The 19786-nt window shown below is 46.1% G+C and overlaps 1 protein-coding gene across 7 annotated transcripts in view; it reads left to right on the top strand.

Moving 5' to 3' along the window:
- The first annotated feature begins 5067 nt into the window (after positions 1–5067).
- The window catches only part of LOC146606910 (calcium/calmodulin-dependent protein kinase type II delta 1 chain), a 76714-nt gene continuing 61995 nt past the window's right edge, over positions 5068–19786 (top strand). For all 7 annotated transcript variants that reach the window (XM_085349264.1, XM_085349267.1, XM_085349265.1 and 4 more), the window contains exons 1-2: positions 5068–5333; positions 7203–7297. In XM_085349264.1, the coding sequence (XP_085205390.1) occupies positions 5272–5333; positions 7203–7297 (157 nt within the window). In that variant the 5' untranslated portion in view covers positions 5068–5271. The remainder of the gene's footprint in view (positions 5334–7202; positions 7298–19786) is intronic.

Below are 19786 nucleotides of genomic sequence, written 5' to 3'. Positions count from 1 at the left end.
CGTGTGTGTGTGTGTGTGTGTGTGTGTGTGTGTGCATGTCTGACAACATGTAGCCGTGCAGTTGTTCCTCAATGAAAAGGTCTATTCTTAGAAACGAGAGGAGATAATCAGCCCAGTCAGCAAGTCAGGCAGCCAACTGATGATGACGATGCTTTCTGTACAGATAGAGTTGGTTCACACCTGTAAATATCTGGGACTCTTAATTGACGACTCACCTTCAAACCACATGTAGAGAACCTTGTGAAAAACCTGAAGTTGAGTTTATTTTCAAAAGAAGTTGTGTTTCTCCTTTAATACAAAGAAGCAGCTGGTTGCTGCAGCATGTTTGCCTGTGCTGGATTATGGAGATATTCTATATATGAATGCTTCTGCTCAGTGTCTTTGAATGGTTCATACTGTGTATCCTTCTCTGAGGTTCATCACTAACCGTGAATCTCAGTATCTCGTATACTCTCAGGTAGGACGGCCTGCTTTGGTAAGTCGGAGGAACTCAGTTTATATCTAAGGCGATTCTTGGGTTGCTGCCTTCTTATCTATGTTCCCTGCTTGCAATGAAACATGCTGGTCGGTATTCTCTTCGTCCTGAATTCATTTCAATAAGTGCTTTTAAATCTAAACTACGAATCCTTGAGGCCCATAACATGCAACTGTTTCAGTTAGACTGATTTATTTTAACTGATTTTTTATTTTTATTTGAACTTTATTGAATTTTACTGAATTTTATTTAATTTTTTCATTTATGTTTGCATGTGTGTTGTTGCTGCCTGTGTTTAATTGAGTCATTTCTGAGACAGCTGCTGCTGCCTATCTTGGCCAGAGGTTTTTAGTCTCAATGGCTCTTCCTGGTTAAATAAGGGTTAATGAATCTGTCTGTCTGTCCACATATATGACAGAGAAAAACTGAGAAAGTGACATTAAATGAAAACATAGTTTGACAATTGTGTGCATCTGTGTATGATATCAGTTCAGCATAGGAATGCAAATATGACTCTATCTATGGGCAAAAACATTTATCAGGATATATCTTTGATAGCCACCATCATACCTGTGCCAAAGAAACCATCCCCAGCCTGTTTCAATGACTACCGCCCCGTGGCACTGACACCCATTATTATGAAGTGCTTTGAACGACTAGTCATGTCACACATCAAATCCACCCTACCTCCCACCCTGGACCCACACCAGTTCGCATACAGAGCGAAACGATCCACAGAGGATGCAATCTGCTCTGCCCTCCACCCAGCCCTAACTCATCTGGACAAGAAAGACTCATATGTGAGAATGCTGTTCATAGACTTTAGCTCAGCATTCAACACCATAATACCACAACAACTCATCTGTAAACTGGACCGACTGGGCCTCAGCACCTCCCTCTGCAACTGGCTGCTGGATTTCCTCAGCCAGAGGCCTCAAGCGGTGCGTGTGGGCAACAAGGTCTCAAACAGCATCACCCTGAGCACGGGGGCTCCACAAGGCTGTGTGCTCAGTCCTCTGCTCTTCACCCTGTTGACACATGACTGCACACCAACCTACAGCTCCAACCACCTTGTGAAGTTTGCGGACGACACAACGCTGGTGGGGCTCATCACCAAGGGCGATGAGACCCACTACAGGAAAGAGGTTGAGCTCCTGACCACGTGGTGCAGAGACAACAACCTCCTGCTAAATGTTAGTAAGACCAAGGAGATTATTGTCAACTTCCAGAGAGGCCACACCTGTCACCCCCCATTGACCATCGACGGCGCTGCGGTGGAGAGGGTGAGCAGCACCAAGTTCCTGGGGGTGCACATCATTGAGGACCTCTCTTGGACCACCAGCACAGCATCACTGGCCAAGAAAGCACAACAGCGCCTCTACTTCCTGCGCAAACTCAAGCGGGCAAGTGCTCCACCACCCATCCTGACTACATTCTACAGAGGAACTATTGAAAGTATCCTCTCCAGCTGCATCACTGTGTGGGGCGGTAGCTGCACTGACTATAACAGAAAAGCTCTACAACGCATTGTGAGAACAGCTGAGAGGATAGTTGGTGTACCACTCCCCTCCCTGCAAGACATTTACACCACTCGCCTCACCCGCAAAGCCATCACAATTGTCAACGATGCAACCCACCCCGCGCACTGTCTGTTCAGCCTCCTGCCCTCTGGAAAGAGATACAGAAGTCTCCGCTCCCACACTACCAGGCTCACCAACAGCTTCATCCACCAGGCTGTGAGACTGCTGAACTCTCTTCCCTCCCGGCTCCCAGCCAGCAGAATCACCAGATTGGCAGAAGTATAGGAAGACAGATTGGACTCTACTCCTCCTCTCTCTCTCCCCCTCACCCACGCACACTCTCCAACAAGGAAACACTCTCTGAACCGGGAACTGAAAACATTCCTGACTTGCATTGCAATTGCACACACCTGCAGCTATATATATATTTTTGGTATTTCTTTTGGCACTGTTTATATTATTATATTACTATTTATTACTTTATTGTTAGGGCTGTTTTTTTGTTGTGCATCTGCACCTTATTGTTGTCAATGTCTACGCATGGGACAGTGTGAAACGTAATTTCAATTCCTTTGTATGGCAAGTACATTTGAAGAAATTGACAAATAAAAGTATTCTATTCTATTCTATTCTATATCGACATGACTGATGACATGCTCCGACAATCAAGCGGCTTCATAGCTTACCGAAGTCCTACTAAAACATTTTATGGCAGATTTTCGAGCGCCTGTTCCACATAAAATCCGTTCGAGGTCAGTAAACACAACCAGAATTCATACATAAGGCGCACTGTCGATATTGGGGGAAATGAAAGGCTTGAGAGCGCCTTATAGTCTGAAAAACACGGTAATAACGACGGCCCGCTTGCATGTTCTGCAAAAAATGTTCTTTGTTGTGTATCTGACGGTCGAAAGCCAAACCAGTTCCACACCACTGAAGCTGCAGCATTTTTACAAACCAGTTCAGGTTCATCTGTTTCATTCAAAGATCCGCTTTCGCTCTTCTCGTCCTCCGTCGCCGCCGTGCTTTTTCCACCATGTGCGTATGAAACAAAGGCACTGCGCGTTTTACCCGTATTCAATCGCGACATTTCATTTTCTTATCTTATATTAGTTTATATTTCTTTTATATACATAAGATGCATGTGTATCCCCTGAACTTGAGTCATTTTGAATATATTTGGTTGCTTTTATTTGTAGCCTGAACTCAGTGACTTTTGCACACAAGAGATAAAATCAGTGTCTGAAAACAGGAAGCTGGTTCTAACAGCAGGCTGACCTTCTGGGCCCCACAGGGCTCTTCAGTCTCCTGTACGTGGCTCCATGTCCCTTCAGCTGGTTCGAACAGTAGGGAAGGGCTTTCCAAGGCTCTTTGTGGTATCAAAAAGAACTTCAAAGGTGGTGACTTATTGATCCTGTTGACTGTGAGTCATGGCAGTGTTGACCTGAAACACTCTGCTGCTGCAGATAAAGCAAATAACAGAACGAGGGCTTTTCCTTTTGTGTACACGTAACAGTGCAAACCTTGACAAGTCTTAAATAAAAATGTCTCGAGAAAGCGGTGTCCACACAGCCATTCAGCTGTAACACAACAGAAACATTTACATCAGTCTTTCTAACGGCCTCCTGATTTCAGATTAGACTGGAGATGGTGCCAGTTCAGCTCTTTAAGATCTTACTGCAGCACTTGATTTAAAAGTGTCTTTTAAAGTACCTCAAGGATCAATTTGCCAAAGTACAGACCTTATCCTCAGAGTCCTTTCTGTACAGATAGGAAGCTTCTTTTCCTGTACTAGGTGGCCACTGATTTATCTCAGTTTTGCTTAAATCTTCTGTAAGCATAAAGTCTGCTAACACTTCCAAACTGACAACAGACAAATGTACCATTCTTTTCATGTGCTTACTGTAACTCTGTAGTCTTGGCTGGCCTGTGGAAGTGGAACTCTGTGACTGTTTCAAAGTAAAGACAGATTCCTTTTGGTCCTTACAAACCACAGTGAGTAGAAGTATCATTTCAAGCCCGTGGATTGAATCTTGGTATCATTTCTACTCAGCTTGGACATGTTACATGTGTTGAACTGGTTTTTAAAGGTTAAGAACATTAATGAACTCCATCCTTTCCCTCAGTGACACAAAGACTGTTAGCACCACAACAATCTCCTCATGATTAGATTGCTGTAACTCGCTGTACTTGGAAATCGTTCACTCACGTTGTCTCGTCTGCATCTGGTGCAGAAGGTTGCTGCAAGAAAGTGATGGGAGTGCAGACTGTGTGTTTTGGATCAAGCTGTGTTTTAGCACATCACTCTATATTTTATTTCATACCTTTGTCCAGTTTTCATGTGGAAACACAGCTCCTCCACCCTATCAAATATCTCCCATTTATCTTAAGTTAATTCCTGCCTTCAGAACCAGTTGTTGGGACCTTTTCAGTGGAAATAAGGGTGAATTAACCAACCTATAAGCGATAGATATGATTTTTGTGACTTTTATTTACCATCAGAAATAGTTGTTTTGTTCTGTTAAACGAAAGAGAACCGTGTGTTTTGCGGACCAACAGCCTGGATTTCAGCAGGGCAGACTTGCTGCCTGTAGAGGGAGCCCTTGTGCAGGATTTCCAATAAGGAAGCGCTGAGGTGAAATTGTGCTTCATCAGGCCCGCGGAAAAAAGCGGAAGTTGTGCTAGTTTCCTACAAAATAAAACAAAGCAAAAGAAGTAAAACGGTGGTGCTCAAACGTGACGTGAAATAGGTGGAATAATTGAAATATTGAAAAAACATCAAATTTATTTTATCAAATATGTATCATGAACCGCGTGAACCTTAGTTTAAGAGTCACAAAATGTAAAAAGAGGGAAAAAATCACGTTGAGATTAGGATTAGTTGGTGTGACATAAATATCAGATAAACCTCAAATTGAATATTTGCTGTTAATTTTGCCAAAAATACCCACGTCACACGAGGACGTGAGAGCGCGGGTCCGAAGTTGGCTTTATTGTGGTTTCACCACCGGAAGTGTGTCCGTGTGCGTGGCCTTGTCTTGACTGTGGTAACTAATCCAAGCGGCAGAGACGAGCGCAGCAGTAGGTCGCGACGTCCAGGACTGAGCCGAGGTTTGCGAGCGGGACCGGGACAGACACGCGGAGGCTGCGCTGCTTGCAGGACTTCCGCCCACAGGACCTCCCGGCTGCGCTTTCATTTCTTTCCCCGGCGCGACAAGTGGCTCTTTGGGACTCGGAGGGATTCGTGGAGACTGTTTACCGAGCGATCACCTCGGCATGGCTTCAACAACCTGCACCAGGTTTACCGACGAGTACCAGCTGTACGAGGAGCTGGGGAAGTGAGTTCGTGACTCTTTGTGTCTCTGAAGTTACTGCTGCTTTCAGTTGCTGCCGTGGAGTCACGGAGCCACCTCCGCCTGCCTGACCCCACCTTGAAGGGTGCAGTCGGCGCTGTGGGCACTTCACTGTACCTGTAGTCTTACTGTCGGCTAACAGCCGCACAGATACTGTAGGATCCGTGTTTGACTCCACGTCTGTAATACTTCGTGGCTGTTTCGGGACTTTATGAACCCCGCCCGTCAGTACCGAGCGCGTTAAAGGGTCAGTCGGTTCCGAGGGACCGACTGAAATAGCTCCGTGTTTTAAGTGTGGCCTCTAAATGCTGCGTGCTGATGAGAAAACACGGCTGAGGACAACTTCTGTCAAAAACCAGTCAGTGTGTCATAAATGCAGGAAGTTGGTTTCGTTGGGGTCAGTGGGGTCACTCGTAAACAACGACGTGTTTCTGTCCACAGTCCCGCCCCTCTGTGCAGACGCCAACGACGTGTTTCTGTCCACAGTCCCGCCCCATTCGCTTCATCACGCATGCACCTGAACCCGAGCTGGCTTTGGGGAGCTGTGGTTGATCTCGGCCTGATCTGGGGTCAGCCTGAACGGTCATCACGTCACTGTGGTTCATTCAAATGATTGCTTCACTTTGTTATTCTGACCCGAACAAAGACTTGAGTTATTGCGGGCCTTCACTGAAGAACCACTGGATGCAAAGTTGTGTGAATGATGTAAACTGGATGCTTTGCCGCTGCTACGACGAGGCGCTTCTTAGAAAGGCCTGTTTGAAGCCTTCTCCAGTTTACATGAGCAGGAAGCAGGTGTGGCTGCTGATCAGGGATCTGCTGATGCTTCCACGTGTGCTTCAGCTGATGACCTCTGACCCGACCTTTAGTCTGAGCTCCGAGAGGATGTGCATATACTTGCCTGACATCCACCTGATGCTCACCTGTGTGTGGTTTAGTTTGCAAACCGCAGCCACTGAAAGTTCTTCTGGTTAACCTGTATGTTCAGCTGTCAGTCGCGTACAGGCCTCCCAAATACACTATGTGTAGCTAGAGCAGCGATTGGTTGAAAAGAGCGACAGTGAACGTCAGCACAGAGAGGAGAAGAAGAAGCGCGAGAAGGCAAACGAAACAAAGACAAATGATTCAAAAGTTTTTAAAAGCAGACCCTTTTTCCACTTTGCTACAACAAAGTTCTTCATGGATGAGGACTTTGCATAGTTTCATATGCAAAGTCATCAGTTTTACTACGAATGATGTTCAGCACAGTCGAGCTTTGTTTGTGGCGTTTGGCTCAGTGAAGCCCGTCACAGCGCCGGGTGCTAACCCGGGCTTTCTCCTGTAGGGTCAGGCTGCGCTCACGTAAAGAGGAGCGCTGCCTCGCTCGCTCGTGTTGAAGCGTGATTAAAGTGCACCAGCGATGTCGAGGCGGCGACTTCAGGCAGATGCCAGAGAAGTCCAGCTGTCTGTGTCTGCAGCAGAATATGAAGCCTGCTTACACGTGGCTGTGGACACGGGCAGCTGCACACTTGCTCATTCGTTGCATGTTTCACCCACTTTACTTCACTTGCTGCTGGTTTAGGAACAGAAACAAGAAGCTGAAAATAAGCTGCTTCACAACGATCACTCTGCACGCTGAAAAGGGACAAGTGGGGAGTTAGACGGCCTCTGACTTGTTGCAGTATCACCGTCGAATGGTGCGTGTTGTAAAATGGCTCTTGAAACTTTGGACTCGTGACACCGAGACTCGACCGGGACTTTCAGATGTAACAGTGCAACAGAAAACACTTTAAATGTCATTTTCACAGCTGTCTTTGCACATTATGAGGAGTCTGGTTGTGCAGAGGCTGATCCCTGCTTCATTGTGTCCTGTAGGGGGGCCTTCTCTGTGGTGAGGCGGTGCATGAAGATCTCCACGGGGCAGGAGTATGCTGCAAAGATAATCAACACCAAGAAGTTGTCTGCTAGAGGTGAGTACATGCTGCTTCAGGCTCTCACTGCAAACATGCAGCGGTGGCTCACTCAGAGGGAATAGCTTCTTTTTAGCCCCGTCACGCCTCAAACCAGCTTCCTCTTTCTTTTTGGCTCTATGGTTTTCATGCCTCTGCCATTGCTGCCCGTGTCATCTCAGTAGCAGCCAGATGTGGTCGGGTTTCACTGCCTGCAGCTTCAAATTCACTTTTATTTTCCGTGTTTGTTATTGCATCGTCACAGTGGCCTTTTCACGACTCGTTCTGCTGTGTGCGCCGGTGATTTGTGATGAGGTCTTCACATTAAAACATGATTATAGAGCGTTGCCTCGTGAACTTCATGTGATGGTGTCTGTCCAACCCAGAAGCTTCTTTTTTGTCTTTAAAGTTTTCATCTTCTTACTAACAGAACAAAAACAACTTCATCAGTGTCCGTGCAGCAGGAGCCCAGGCGTCCGCTGCTGTCCAAGTGCTGATCGGCAGAAGCACGGCGCACAAACGGAAGGAGACGGGCTTGAATAGATGGGCCGTGGTGATGGAGAGTGACCGCAGTGCAGCCTCTCAGGAGGGGAGCAGGGGTTTCCCTGCAGCTAGCAGCTGTGTGGAAAGCAAAGGGTTTGCAAATGTGGTTTTAAAAAGGGAGACTTGCAACAATGAAACAAAAAGAAAAAGACTCATTTAGCTGCTGAGAGATTAGGAACTCATTTTAACCTTGTAGCCTTGGAGGACATCATAACCAATGAGAAGGGAGAGCAGGCACAGTAGATGGTTTGTCCCAGGGCTGAGCGACGATGATCTCACATCCCTGATATCAGACGTTTGTCGTGCTGACAACGATATTCATCACAAAACGTTTGTTTTCTGTAACTTCTGTGAGTCTCGGGCAGCTCGACCTGCATGAAGTGTTTTCAGCTGGGCGTCGTGTAGCTGCAGTCGAGTGGTAGATGAGTTGGAACGGCCGCGATTTTCTTTGTATGCATTACACGGCGTGCTGCGGGGCGGCGTGCTGCGGGGCGGCGTGCTGACGGCTCTTTTTAGCATCTCGTCCCTAAATACAATTTCACCTGATTCCGTTTATTTAGAAAAATCTCAACAGGATCTTCAGCTTTATTGTGAAAGGTTTATGTGGAAATAAACTAGCGGAGCCGCGCGATGCTCGTCGTTGCCCTCGCTGTTGCTAACGACAACGCATAACAACAGTCGCTTGTCCGTAGTGTGGTCATTTTAAATATAAGAGGAGAGAGAAGGCTAAGAAATTCTACATGAAAACGATGTAAATATCAGCATGAACGGTTTATTTTGAGACACACAGACATGAATATGAAAGATGGACGTTTCACATTCATGTCGCTTATATTGAGCTAGTTTGTCATAAGTCCACGCCGGGCTTATTTAGGCTCAATGAGGAGAAGAAGGTCAGTTGGACAGAGGAGTGTTTATAAAAGAATTGCATATAAATCTAATGGGGCTGTTCACCAGGAGAAAAACATCCGTCCTGCTTTTCCATCACTCAGCGTCATGAGGTGAAAATAATCCTAGCTCTTGAGGCAGAGATGCAGATGAGCCCTTTGGGTTGCGCCTTCAGAATAAGTGAAATCCCAAAGAAAGCCGATATGATGCTGCTGTCTTTTGGCCACATCACCACATTGCTCAAACACAGCTCGCTTACGCGTAAGCACCGCGTTCTGGTTTACAGGTTTATGGGTTGGTTACCTTCTGATAAATCACAACATTCACAGTGACATCTCTTCATTCAAATTGTGAAATCCCTTTAATCTGGCCTGCAGCACTTTAGGATGTCAGCACACAGCCGGAGGACAGACGCTCTGAAAGTCAAACACATGCAGATACGGTGGCGTGCTGATCCGAACTGACGGTCTCGTTCAGGGAGAGGCCAGAGTGCCACCAATGCCACGGCTGCTTTGTGAGGAGAAGTCCTAAACAGAAGCTCCACCTGAAAGTTCTTCTGTGTCTGCAAACATCACATCAGCAGTAGTTCTAGTGAAGGAACACGTGGTTGCAGAGTGCTGCAGCTGAGCTTGGAAGGCTTTCTGATAGATCTCACTGAGAATCTACACGTCTGTGATGGGGACTGTTCTGCATGTTAATCTGCTGTCACAGTGTGGACACTTCATTTACATCATAATGAACAGTAATTATGAAATAGTGTTAAACTGATAGACAATGCTGGGAACGCACTGGCAGCAGTGTCGGCCCTGAGCTGCCAGCACCATCACGTCAGCAGGGTGAAGCAGCCAAGGCAGGAGGACAGTTTTCAATTAATGGATTTTAATTTTGATGTTCACACTGGAGATTGTGCAGCTTTGAGTTGCCACCAGACCTGTGTGTTTGTAGTCTCTAATGACGATCGTGAGTAGTGCAATGATAACAATGCAACTGTTTGTGCTCACAGACCTTTGTGCGGTACTGTCAGATGTTGATGCAACATGCAGTCTCCCTCAGTTCCTGAGTTGCCACCAGACCTGGAGACCCCCCCCCGGCCTAAACAAGCTGGCACTTGTGAGGCTCAGAGTGCATCGGTTAATTTGAAAAGTCATTACCAGGTTTTGCTAACACGTTAGCAGGTAGCTATTACCAGTAAATGTGTTTGTAGTCTCTAATGACGATCGTGAGTAGTGCAATGATAACAATGCATGTAACCTTTGTGCGGTACTGTCAGATGTTGATGCAACATGCAGTCCCCTCTGGAAATCGTTGGTTCATGTGTCACACTGCCAGCGTAGCAGACACACATGTGGACAGAAAAACACTAACCTCAACATCACTGAAGCAGTGCATGGACTTTCCTTTCAGGCTCACTGGGGCTTCAGAAACGGTGATCTTACCTGTTACACCGCACCTAGAAAACGAGGTGGTTGGACAGTGCTGGGTCAGGTGCCACTTTTACTGTGCACACAAGCATTGTGTGAGTTATGAAGTAAACTTGCATATGGAACGTTAAAGCGAGGAGTCATTTGTGCTCTGCTGTCGAGCGCTCCTCCCAGGCTTCCTCGTGTCCGCTGTGAAGCAGGTTTGTCGAACTTGGATGAGCTGTGGGCCCTGCTGGCGCCGTCGTCTCTTTGGACACGTTAGTGTTCAAGTGGTACAAAAAACAAAACACCCACAAATGTTTCCTAAAATTTAATTTCAAGTATCGTAGAACAAGACAAGCTGCAAACGTGACCACAGATCTTTCATTGAACCACCAAATAAACACAGCGGTCCTCTGTGTGCACGCGTGGCAGCACGAACTGTGATTGTATTTAACAAAATAAAAGCGCAGTACTGCACTAACACAGCCGATCCCTCAGCATCTTTGCACTCTGCTGTTTCCTCGGTCAGGACCGTGATGAAGGTTGCTCTGGCTAATCCGTCGGGCTTCGTGTTGGGCCCGTAGCCGGTAACTGTCAGAGAGGCGTGGAAAGGCTCCAGCAGAGCTTTAGAGTGTCGGAGGGGAACACGGCGCACAGTCTGGACGGCTTGCTTACAGCCGGGCTCGTCAGGCTGCAGCTGTTGTTGTTGTTATATTTACATGCTTTCATCTTCCGTTTCTTGTCGGTAGAAACTCGTACTTTCTCTCTGCCTCGCGCTCAAACACACACAGTGGGAGGGGCAGTCCCACGCTCTCTGCAGCACAGACTACACTACCCATGAGGCTACATGCCTCAGTCAATGCAGTCAACAACAAACAAATCCTCCCTTCACAGGTCAATTCACAGGTTATAGTTCGTCACGTCAGTGTAAGGGGTCCCCGGGCCGCCAGTTTGACACCCCTGGTTTAAAGTGCATCTGCATTCTAACCGGCTCTTCAAAATAAAAGCATAATACTGGAAGAATCCCGAACATAACTACAACACCCAGATGTAGTGAAGTGGAAGTCTTCACTGACGGCAGCCTTGTATGAAGGACAAAGTCAGACCCAGTGATGCTTGGACTCACCAGAGTGGAAGTGATCACTTGAAGACCCACCGGCTGTGGGAAAGCTCTGGTTCAGGAGCCCTTTGTTGTTGCTTCTGGAAAATACCCGAGGCCCAGCCGCTCGATGTGAACTCTTCATCCCCATGGAAACACAACGAGATGGGAAGCTAAATATAGTCTGCGGGGTCATGTAGGTGTTGAAGTATATTAGAGTGTTTGTGCTGTTGATTGTGATCAGCGCTCAGACACAGCGTAACACAAGCACTCCTAACACACCGAAACCCACGAGCCGTGACCCCTGACCCCTCAGTCCTGGTTTTATAGGGTCGCATCAGTAAAGTGCTCCATCAGAGGTGTGTGTGTGTGCATTCAATGTCACAGGCTTAACACAGCAGTTACACAGCAGCCTTCCTAAGGCCACACATGAAAGAGGTGGATAAAGAGAGACGTAGTGTGTGTGTGTGCGTTACAAAAGGAAGATGCTGTAACACAAAGCAGAGCCTCGTGCAGCGTGTACAGCTCTACATGACGTGGTCTCATTGTGTCCACGGCTCATCCTTCAGGTCTCGACTGACCCACATGGTCTAGGACTTGAATGACCAGTGAGCTGTTCGTGTGACAGAAGTGATGACTCAGTATCCCTAAGTGCACGTCCTTGTGTGTCTGCCATCACTTAGACAGCTTCTCATGCCGAGGGCGCCCGCCGCCTGCAGACTGCAAGCTGCACTTCATACATCCTACAAACAGGCAACGAGAGACCAGGTTCAGGAGGTTCTGTGTTTACTTGTGAATCTGTGCAGAGCTCAGGCTGCTGGTCTCAGAATCCTGTGTGTGTGTCCATGTATTTAACAGGCGGTGTAGTTGGACTCTGCATGCCCACCAAGCTTTATGGAAGCAAGAACAATCAGATATATGAAGCTGAACATTTGTAAAGTAGGGTCATGTTCACACATTAGTTTATGATGCTTTGCACGTGGATGGAAATGGTCCTGGTATGAGTCGTCCACCAGAACTTAAGTCACATTTTGTAGAAGAACGTTAAACAGTTGAAACCTCGACAAACAATAAAAGGTGAAACGCATAGAAAGCTGTCAACATTCATGTAGGGGTGGGGGGATTCCATATGCAGGCACTAAAGTTCACTAATCTGATTTTATTTAATGTTTTTATTATGTTATTGATGCATCTGCACGTGGAAAGCTGTGTTTAACCCAGGATGGCCTCTAACTCCAGTCTGATCTATCAGTGAGGGAGCCACAGTTTGTGTATCACTGCGAGTGCTGCAGATCAGCTCAAGTGTTTGTGTATATATTAGAATATTGGTGATTTCACCCCAGACTTGCTCTTAAGTGAAGCACAGCTGTGTGCAGCAGGCTAAAAATATCTCATCAGACCTACTCAGGGGAGCATGAAAAACAGAAAGTAGGCTGCCGTGTAACAGAGCAACTGTCAGCGGGCGTGAGGACTCCCCAGTCCGAGGCAAAAGGCTGCCTCAGTTCTCATCTGATCAAACGATGGGGAAGCTAGGCTTTTGTTTGGGTTTTCTTCAGCTAAATGTCATTAATGATATTCCTGTTTTAGCTCTGACTAGCTGCACATAAAACGTGAAAGAAGGGTGTAGCAGAGCAGGCCATCTCCTGGTTGGATAGTTGGTGGTTCGATCCCTCGAATCCTTGGGCAAGATACTAACCACAAGTTCCTGGAGTATGAGTGCAGGTTAATGATGAATACAAAGGAAAAAGTGCTTCTACGAGTGGGTGAGGCGTGCACTTTACACTTGTTTTTCCCAGTAGAAAAGCGCTGTATCAGAACCAGGCCATGTACCATTTACCATTTGGAGAGAAGATAAGAAATCAGAACATCATGAGACGTGGAAGAGATCAACAAGAAAGATGCACAAGCAGTAGAACAACTTCGGTCCGACAGCAAGACGCATTAACAGAGTCCAGGAAACGAGGCCTCAGCTGTTCAGCTGTAGAATATCAGTTTGCATAAGTTACTCTGGTTTCAATTCAATTTTATTTATATAGCGCCAAATCACAACAAAGCCGCCTCAAGGCGCCTCATAGATACAGAGAAAACCCAACAATCATATGACCCCCTGTGAGCAGCACTTTGGCGACAGTGGGAAGGAAAAACTCCCTTTTAACAGGAAGAAACCTCTAGCAGAACCAGGCCCAGTTTTTAAGTGGAGTGGATAAATTCTGCAGGTCGTTCTTGTGTTCGTCTCGCCTCCCTCCGCGAGCCCCGTCATGCCCCTCCCTCCCTGGGACTGCTACAGGTTTCCTCTTGCTTAAAATGCACCTTTAACTTCCCACGGTGACCAAGTGCTTCTGCAGCTTTGTTAGTGTAACAGTCATTTTCACGTTTAAGTTCAGTTGGTTCCTCTTGGGCGTCCGGGTGCCTCAGCCACATACTGAGGGTGAATCCACGTGGAAGGAAGTCCCTCAGACGTCTCAATGTCATGGCTCATGTCTGTGACCTGGTTCATTGCCAAAGGTTGGATTTAAAGCTGTGATTCAGACTGAGGAATTGGAGGCTCAGTTGCCAGTGGTACAGTCATGCATGTGTCCATAAGTTGAGTGACTTCTTGGTGAAAGTTTGGCTGCACCAGCTTTTCCATCATTAAGATGCACATGAGCTTTGCCTCCAAACCTCGAGGCAGGATTACGAGTAATCCTTGAGCTACTCTGCCAGAAGATGATACTTTGGTCTTTTTAGCTTCAAGTTACCCTGGAAAGTGTGCAGCGTTTTCTTTCATTGGTCGTAGCTTTGTTAAGTCGCGAGAACCCTCTTGACCCACAAACACAAACTGGAGTAATTCCTTTGGGCTTCACTCTAAATCCTGATTTAACCAAGTAGGGCAGCCAGCTGAGGGACAGGTGCCTGTTTTAATTAGGCTTCTTTGTCTGTCAGACTGGGTGCTCCTGTGGAGGGACACCGTCTTCCAGTGGTGCGCTCCTGCACCTTAATAAACTGCTGGTTGGCTCAGTGAGCGGAGAGTCGTACTCTGTCCTCTCAGTCATGTCCTTATCTTGGTTTACTTTAGATTTCCTGCAAAGGGAAAGAGGGAGGGCATTGTTGCTCATGACCTCTGATGGTTCAGTCCGTTGTCCATTGGTTGGTTGTGTTCATTGGTTAATGTGTCCGTGACCCATGAAGGACTCCCCCCGTCCACCTACCAAACACCTCCCTGCTTTGTATCGTGTATTCGTGTAATGGCCTACAAGTGCGCCGGTTGTGGGAGGTTCCTCGAGCTCCTTAAAAGGAAAACTGGTTTTCTTGAAGTCGGTGGTTTTGAGGAGTGACAGGAAACAAAACTATAAAGGAAGAGGTAGGGCTGCTCAATTAATCGAATTTTAATCACGATTACGATCTGGGCTTTCAACGATCATTAAAAATGACTGAGCCGATTATTAGCCCCTCCCTCATTTATCCGCGACACCTTAAAGGCCGGTCCGTGAAAATATTGTCGGGCATAAACCGGTCCGTGGTGCAAAAAAGGTTGGAGACCGCTGATTAAGAGGACCCGAGGGAAGCTCAGAAAGCTAAGCAGAAGTTATTTGGAGAGGAGAGTGACTGCCGCTGGTTGAAAAGAGAGGTAAAAAAACTTCAGTGGTGTTGCACACTATGTTATATTATTTTTTAAAGTCATTGTTAACCCTTTAAAGCCGGTCAGAGCAGCACGCTCCGTTTTGCGTAACTAGTTTTAAATCCCTGTAGAACCTGAACCGTGTAAGCTAGCGCAATAATTTGTTTTGCATATGAAACCGGAGGAGTTGTACTTACATCTGATGCCATCAGCTTGTCCTCGGTCACGGTTTCCTTCCACATATAGCTTTTCAAAAACTGCATAAAAAGCTCTTGCAGGAACAAAAACATAATATTCCAGAAACACGCTTTGCCGATCCGATCAGCTGTTCTTAACACTTCCCACAGTGAAACAGACGTCAGCGCGAACTGTCGCATGTCCGCCATTTCCTGGCCGAAACCGGAAGTGACGTCATTTTCGCGGAAATGTAGTTTTTTTTACTTGTAGGCCTTAAAGGCCTATACTGGTCATGTTTGACTTTTCTGAATAGTTGCTGGGATGCTTAGAACTCGAATTGCACTGCTGGAAATAGTTTATTTTGATGCACCTGCTGTTTTCTTTGCAAATTTGCATCATAGGATTGTTTTTTGTTTTTCCTGCAGTATATAAAAATTGGTGTATCTCCAAAATAAAACTATGAACACACTCAAAATAAGTTTCCTGTTGTTGTAAACTATTTTTTGCAACTTTTTTGTATTTAAAGTTTTGAGGGATAAACCTCTTAAATTTCTCCAAGTAGAAATACATGTAAAAAACAAACAAAAATGATTTTCAATTTTTTTTTTGTAGTTTATTGTACTTTTTTGCAATTAATGTAGTTACTATGGACTTAATGCATACATATTATTAAAATATGGGCTATAACAGTTGTGTAGCAACTTGAAATGCTCCCATAAATGGCACTACAACATATAAAAAAATAATATAAGCTCTGGCGGACTTGGTTCTATAGTAGGTCTTAAAGGGTTAAATAAATATCGTCAAATAATCGCGATCTCAATTTCAGTGAAAATAATCGTGATTATCATTTTTGCCATAATCGAGCAGCCCTAGGAAGAGGTGCGCCCGCTGAATACAAGGCTCAGATTTTGAAAGGTGCAAACTGCAACAAGCCATGAAAACATAAAAACTGCAAACAGCTTTGGAGTTTTAACTCTGTCACTTTATACCTTTCAGATGCAAAGAGCTGTAACCTCCTGCTTTACGTTGGGTTTGATGAGTATGTCCCTGCTAAATAGGTTTGCTCCCTGGTGGGGGTAAATCCTACTCCGGGAATCAAAGAATAATTGTTTCAGCTCATCCTTCATCATTCGTGCAATAGAAATGATTCTCTGATAGCTTATAGATGTGCTGCTCAAACTCACCTTCATATATCAAATTGCATCCTTGGTGCCTGAAATACTGAAACACACAACACCAGCATTTAATGATGTCTGACGTGTGTTATCTTCTCCATCACTAACCATGGGGATTGATTAGAGCATCAATAATGAATATTAACAGCGGAGCACACAGTGTGCACAAACAGGCCGACGTAAGAAGCTGTGGCCACGGTAAGAGCTCTTCTTCTGACTCAGAAAGAAGCACTGAGAAGAAGCTGCTTCAGACAGATTCTGCTGCGTTTGTCCTTGCTACCTGTTACTCAGGTGGGATCCTCGTGCTGAGATCATTTTTGCTCTGTTAAGGATAATCTCAGAGACAAACCGTCTGTATGATGGGATCCAAATGATCCGCCCAGTGGGCTGAATAAAAAACACTCAATGCAGTCGGAGCTCATGCACGGCTTGTTCAGTGAGTTCTGGATGGAGGTGGACGTAGCAGCGACCTTCTTTATTCTCCTTGCTTTACATGCACAGAAGAATCGAGCCTCAAGCGTACAGGGAGTGCAGTTCAGGGACGACCGTGTTTCATACATGAGTCATTGCTTGTAGCTTTGCTTCCATGAGTTTGAGAAATAACATGAAGTGAAGTAAAGAAGGTTCAGTATGCAAAGGCAAACTCGGCGTGCACGAGTGGGCAGAGTAACACTTTGTTTCCCACAATGCAACTGTTCATTTCGGATTGGTAGTGAGGGACCACATGTGGTTTCTAAGAGCTCTAACTTTACAGATGGCTCAGTTTTGACTGACAGCAAAAGAGACGGACCTGTTGCCATGTTTGTACAAGCTGACCAGATCGGACCTTAATCCACATCTTCTCCTCACTACTAACTCTTTTGTTGCTGCATGACGTTTCCATGACAATGTGATCATGCAGACTGGGATCATCACTGAAGTGTTGTCGGCTAGAAGAGCAGCAGAGTTTCAGTTGTTTCTGGGCAGCGTTGTGAGCGTCTCTTTAAGACCTTTGAATGCTCAGCTACAGGACAACAGTCCTTTGTTGTACTTTTACAATTTATAGTTGAACAGTCACGACTAATAAATAAGTTAGTTGGATAAACATAATTAAATAAATAAATAAAAACGAGCTGTGAGTCTGTGATCCAAACAAACAGGCTTCCAAACCTGTTTGGTTACTTTTTAGTAACAATCGTTAAAACTGAGGAGTTGCTCTTCGGTTGAAACAAACGCTGTCTTGAAGGAGAATAAAGTAAAAGAATGAGAGGTGATAAAGGAAGGAAGAGCCTCGTAGGCAGGTTAGTGGTGTGATTTCCTTAAGAGCAGTGAGGCTATGACACAGGCTGAGCAGATCTAGAGTGACTGGGAGATTATGGTGTGAAGCTACAGAGCACTTGTGTGCAGAGAAGCAGGGATGTCAGCCAGGAAGCAAAGTGTGTGGGTTCACTTGATGGAAGTAGCACTGATTGAGCTGCGTAGGTGACGTCGCTGTGAGGGGTGACGTCTCTGGTCCACCAAAGATATAATGTTTACTACAGATACCCGAGCAACACACACTTCATCGTTTCTAAGCCAGGTGGGCGTGGCTCTCTGAAGATGGTAATGCCAGTCAGCCACCACTTTATTGCTAAACAGGCAGCCGGTCCCTCACCTGGAACAGTGAGTCACGGCCTCTCCATTGGTCGACCTGGGACCAAGTCATCAGGTCATAATTGATGGTGGATGCGGGGAGTGCATGATCCTGCTGCAGGTTCACCAACGCTGCTTCTTCAGACTGCTTTTGATAACTAACAAATGCAGACCAGGAACAGCCCCAAGAGCTGCGGGTGCTCCAACCCGTTCATCTATCGCCACGATGCGGCCCTCGTCATTGCTCCAGTCCTTTGGCTCTTTTCCCTGCTTGGAACACATTAAAAAGACTTTGAAGTTTCTCAAAGCCCTGAATCAAAGCTAACGGTCTGCATGAATCCCACCGTGACTGCTCTAAAACCCACTGTGCTGATGGACAGAGGCAAAAACCTGTTTGTAACCGTGACAGCATTTTTCTGCAGCACCGCATCAAATGATCGCATGTGATTGTGAGACAAACCTGTTGCCGTGGGAACTCTGTTTGAACGCGTGGCGGCGTCGGCTAGATAACAGAGGACCTGAATGTCTTTGTACTTCACTTTAAACGCTGTGAGTGGGCTGTGCTTGAAGGCCTGTGGGAGTCTCCCCAAACAGACGACGACCCGGGCATAGAAACGCTTCCAGTGAGATCGGGAGTGTTAGGAGTTCCCGATATGATGACTTTGCTCTGGTGGATTAAGTATTTTTATTAAACTGAATGTGTTTTTATGGCAGAACTAGTCAGCTGCTGCACTTGAATGAACTGCTTCAGAGACGACTGCGTTCGATGTATTTGCTGTTTTTATTTCCCGTGATGTCCACTAGATATTAGTTTGCCTCAGTAAAAGCACTCTTCAGAGAAACGTCACAAACAGTTATGGAGCTTTTTCTCTTTCAAAGACTTGTTTGTATTTGTTAAATGAAGGACGCTCTGGAGAGAAGCAGCATCTCAGCGTCTCTACTTCACAGTTGTCCTTTCTGAGAGAACAACCCAGCCGTGATGCTGCTGAAGTGCCAGCAGTCAAAGTGTAGCAAGCTCTGATTCAGCTGAATATTTGGTTCGTTTTTAGTGCATACACAATGACTCACTTCACATTTCTGTGGTTGATTCCAGTTTATTTTCCATCTTTCAGGGAAACGTCAGATTTCTGGAGCAGAGCTAAACAGCCAGTGGTTGTAGCGCCTGGCACGTTTCAGCTGCAGCCTCTCTGAGCGTGCAGCTGCCTCTGAACAAGTCTCTCCCCATCATAGCGCCTCTCTCCAGCTCCCCTCAGGGAAACGGTCTCCGTTCCTCGATGCATTTGTACATGTGTCAGTCTGTGGCGATACTAAACGTATTGTACAGTTGCTAATTGTGAATAATCTTTGAATTCTATCAGGATCTGAAAGGATGAGTCTGAGAAAAAGCACTGAAACAAAATGCCTAATGAGTTAGTCTGTCCTGTAAATCCCTGCTCTGCTGTAAGGCTGCGATATGTAAAGCCTTTCCCCCGGCATTCGTCCGTCCGGTAACTGATGCAGACTCTTCCATGGGTGGAGCGATGTGCTCATGCACCGACTGATTTGTGCATTTAGAATTTCTACGTTTTGTCTGTTTCAGTGTTAATAGTTTTTAGATTATTCATTTGAGACGTGCCAGTCGCACAAAAGACGCTTACAGTGGAAAAAGAAGCCACTGTCTCGTTTTCCCACCGTTGATTTAAAAATAAAGTATTTAGTTTTTTCTGAACATGGGCCACGGCCTGTTGTCCTTCTGTTATGAGTAAATGGACCGACTCTTACGTAGCACTTTTCTGCTGTCCCGCTCCACACAACATTCATGCACTTCTAAACTCAAACTGAGCAACGCTGAGGCCACACTCGGGGTCAGGATCTTGCCCGAGCATATTTGGCAGACTGCGGAAGCCAGGAATCGAACCACCGACCTTCCCGTCGGTAGCTGACCTGCTCTCCCTGCGCCACAGCCAGCCCCTGTATAAGACAATGAGTTTGTGTATCCATTTGTCATGTATGCCACTTTGCTCTGTGGTGTTA

Source organism: Diplotaxodon limnothrissa, unplaced genomic scaffold, assembly GCF_057381915.1.
Source record: "Diplotaxodon limnothrissa isolate DT_005_m unplaced genomic scaffold, D_limnothrissa_male_GT1.1 unmapped_scaffold_4, whole genome shotgun sequence".
Classification (NCBI taxonomy): domain Eukaryota; kingdom Metazoa; phylum Chordata; class Actinopteri; order Cichliformes; family Cichlidae; genus Diplotaxodon; species Diplotaxodon limnothrissa.
The sequence above is the reverse complement of the archived record's forward strand: the minus strand, read 5'-3'. Positions and strand labels throughout refer to the sequence as shown.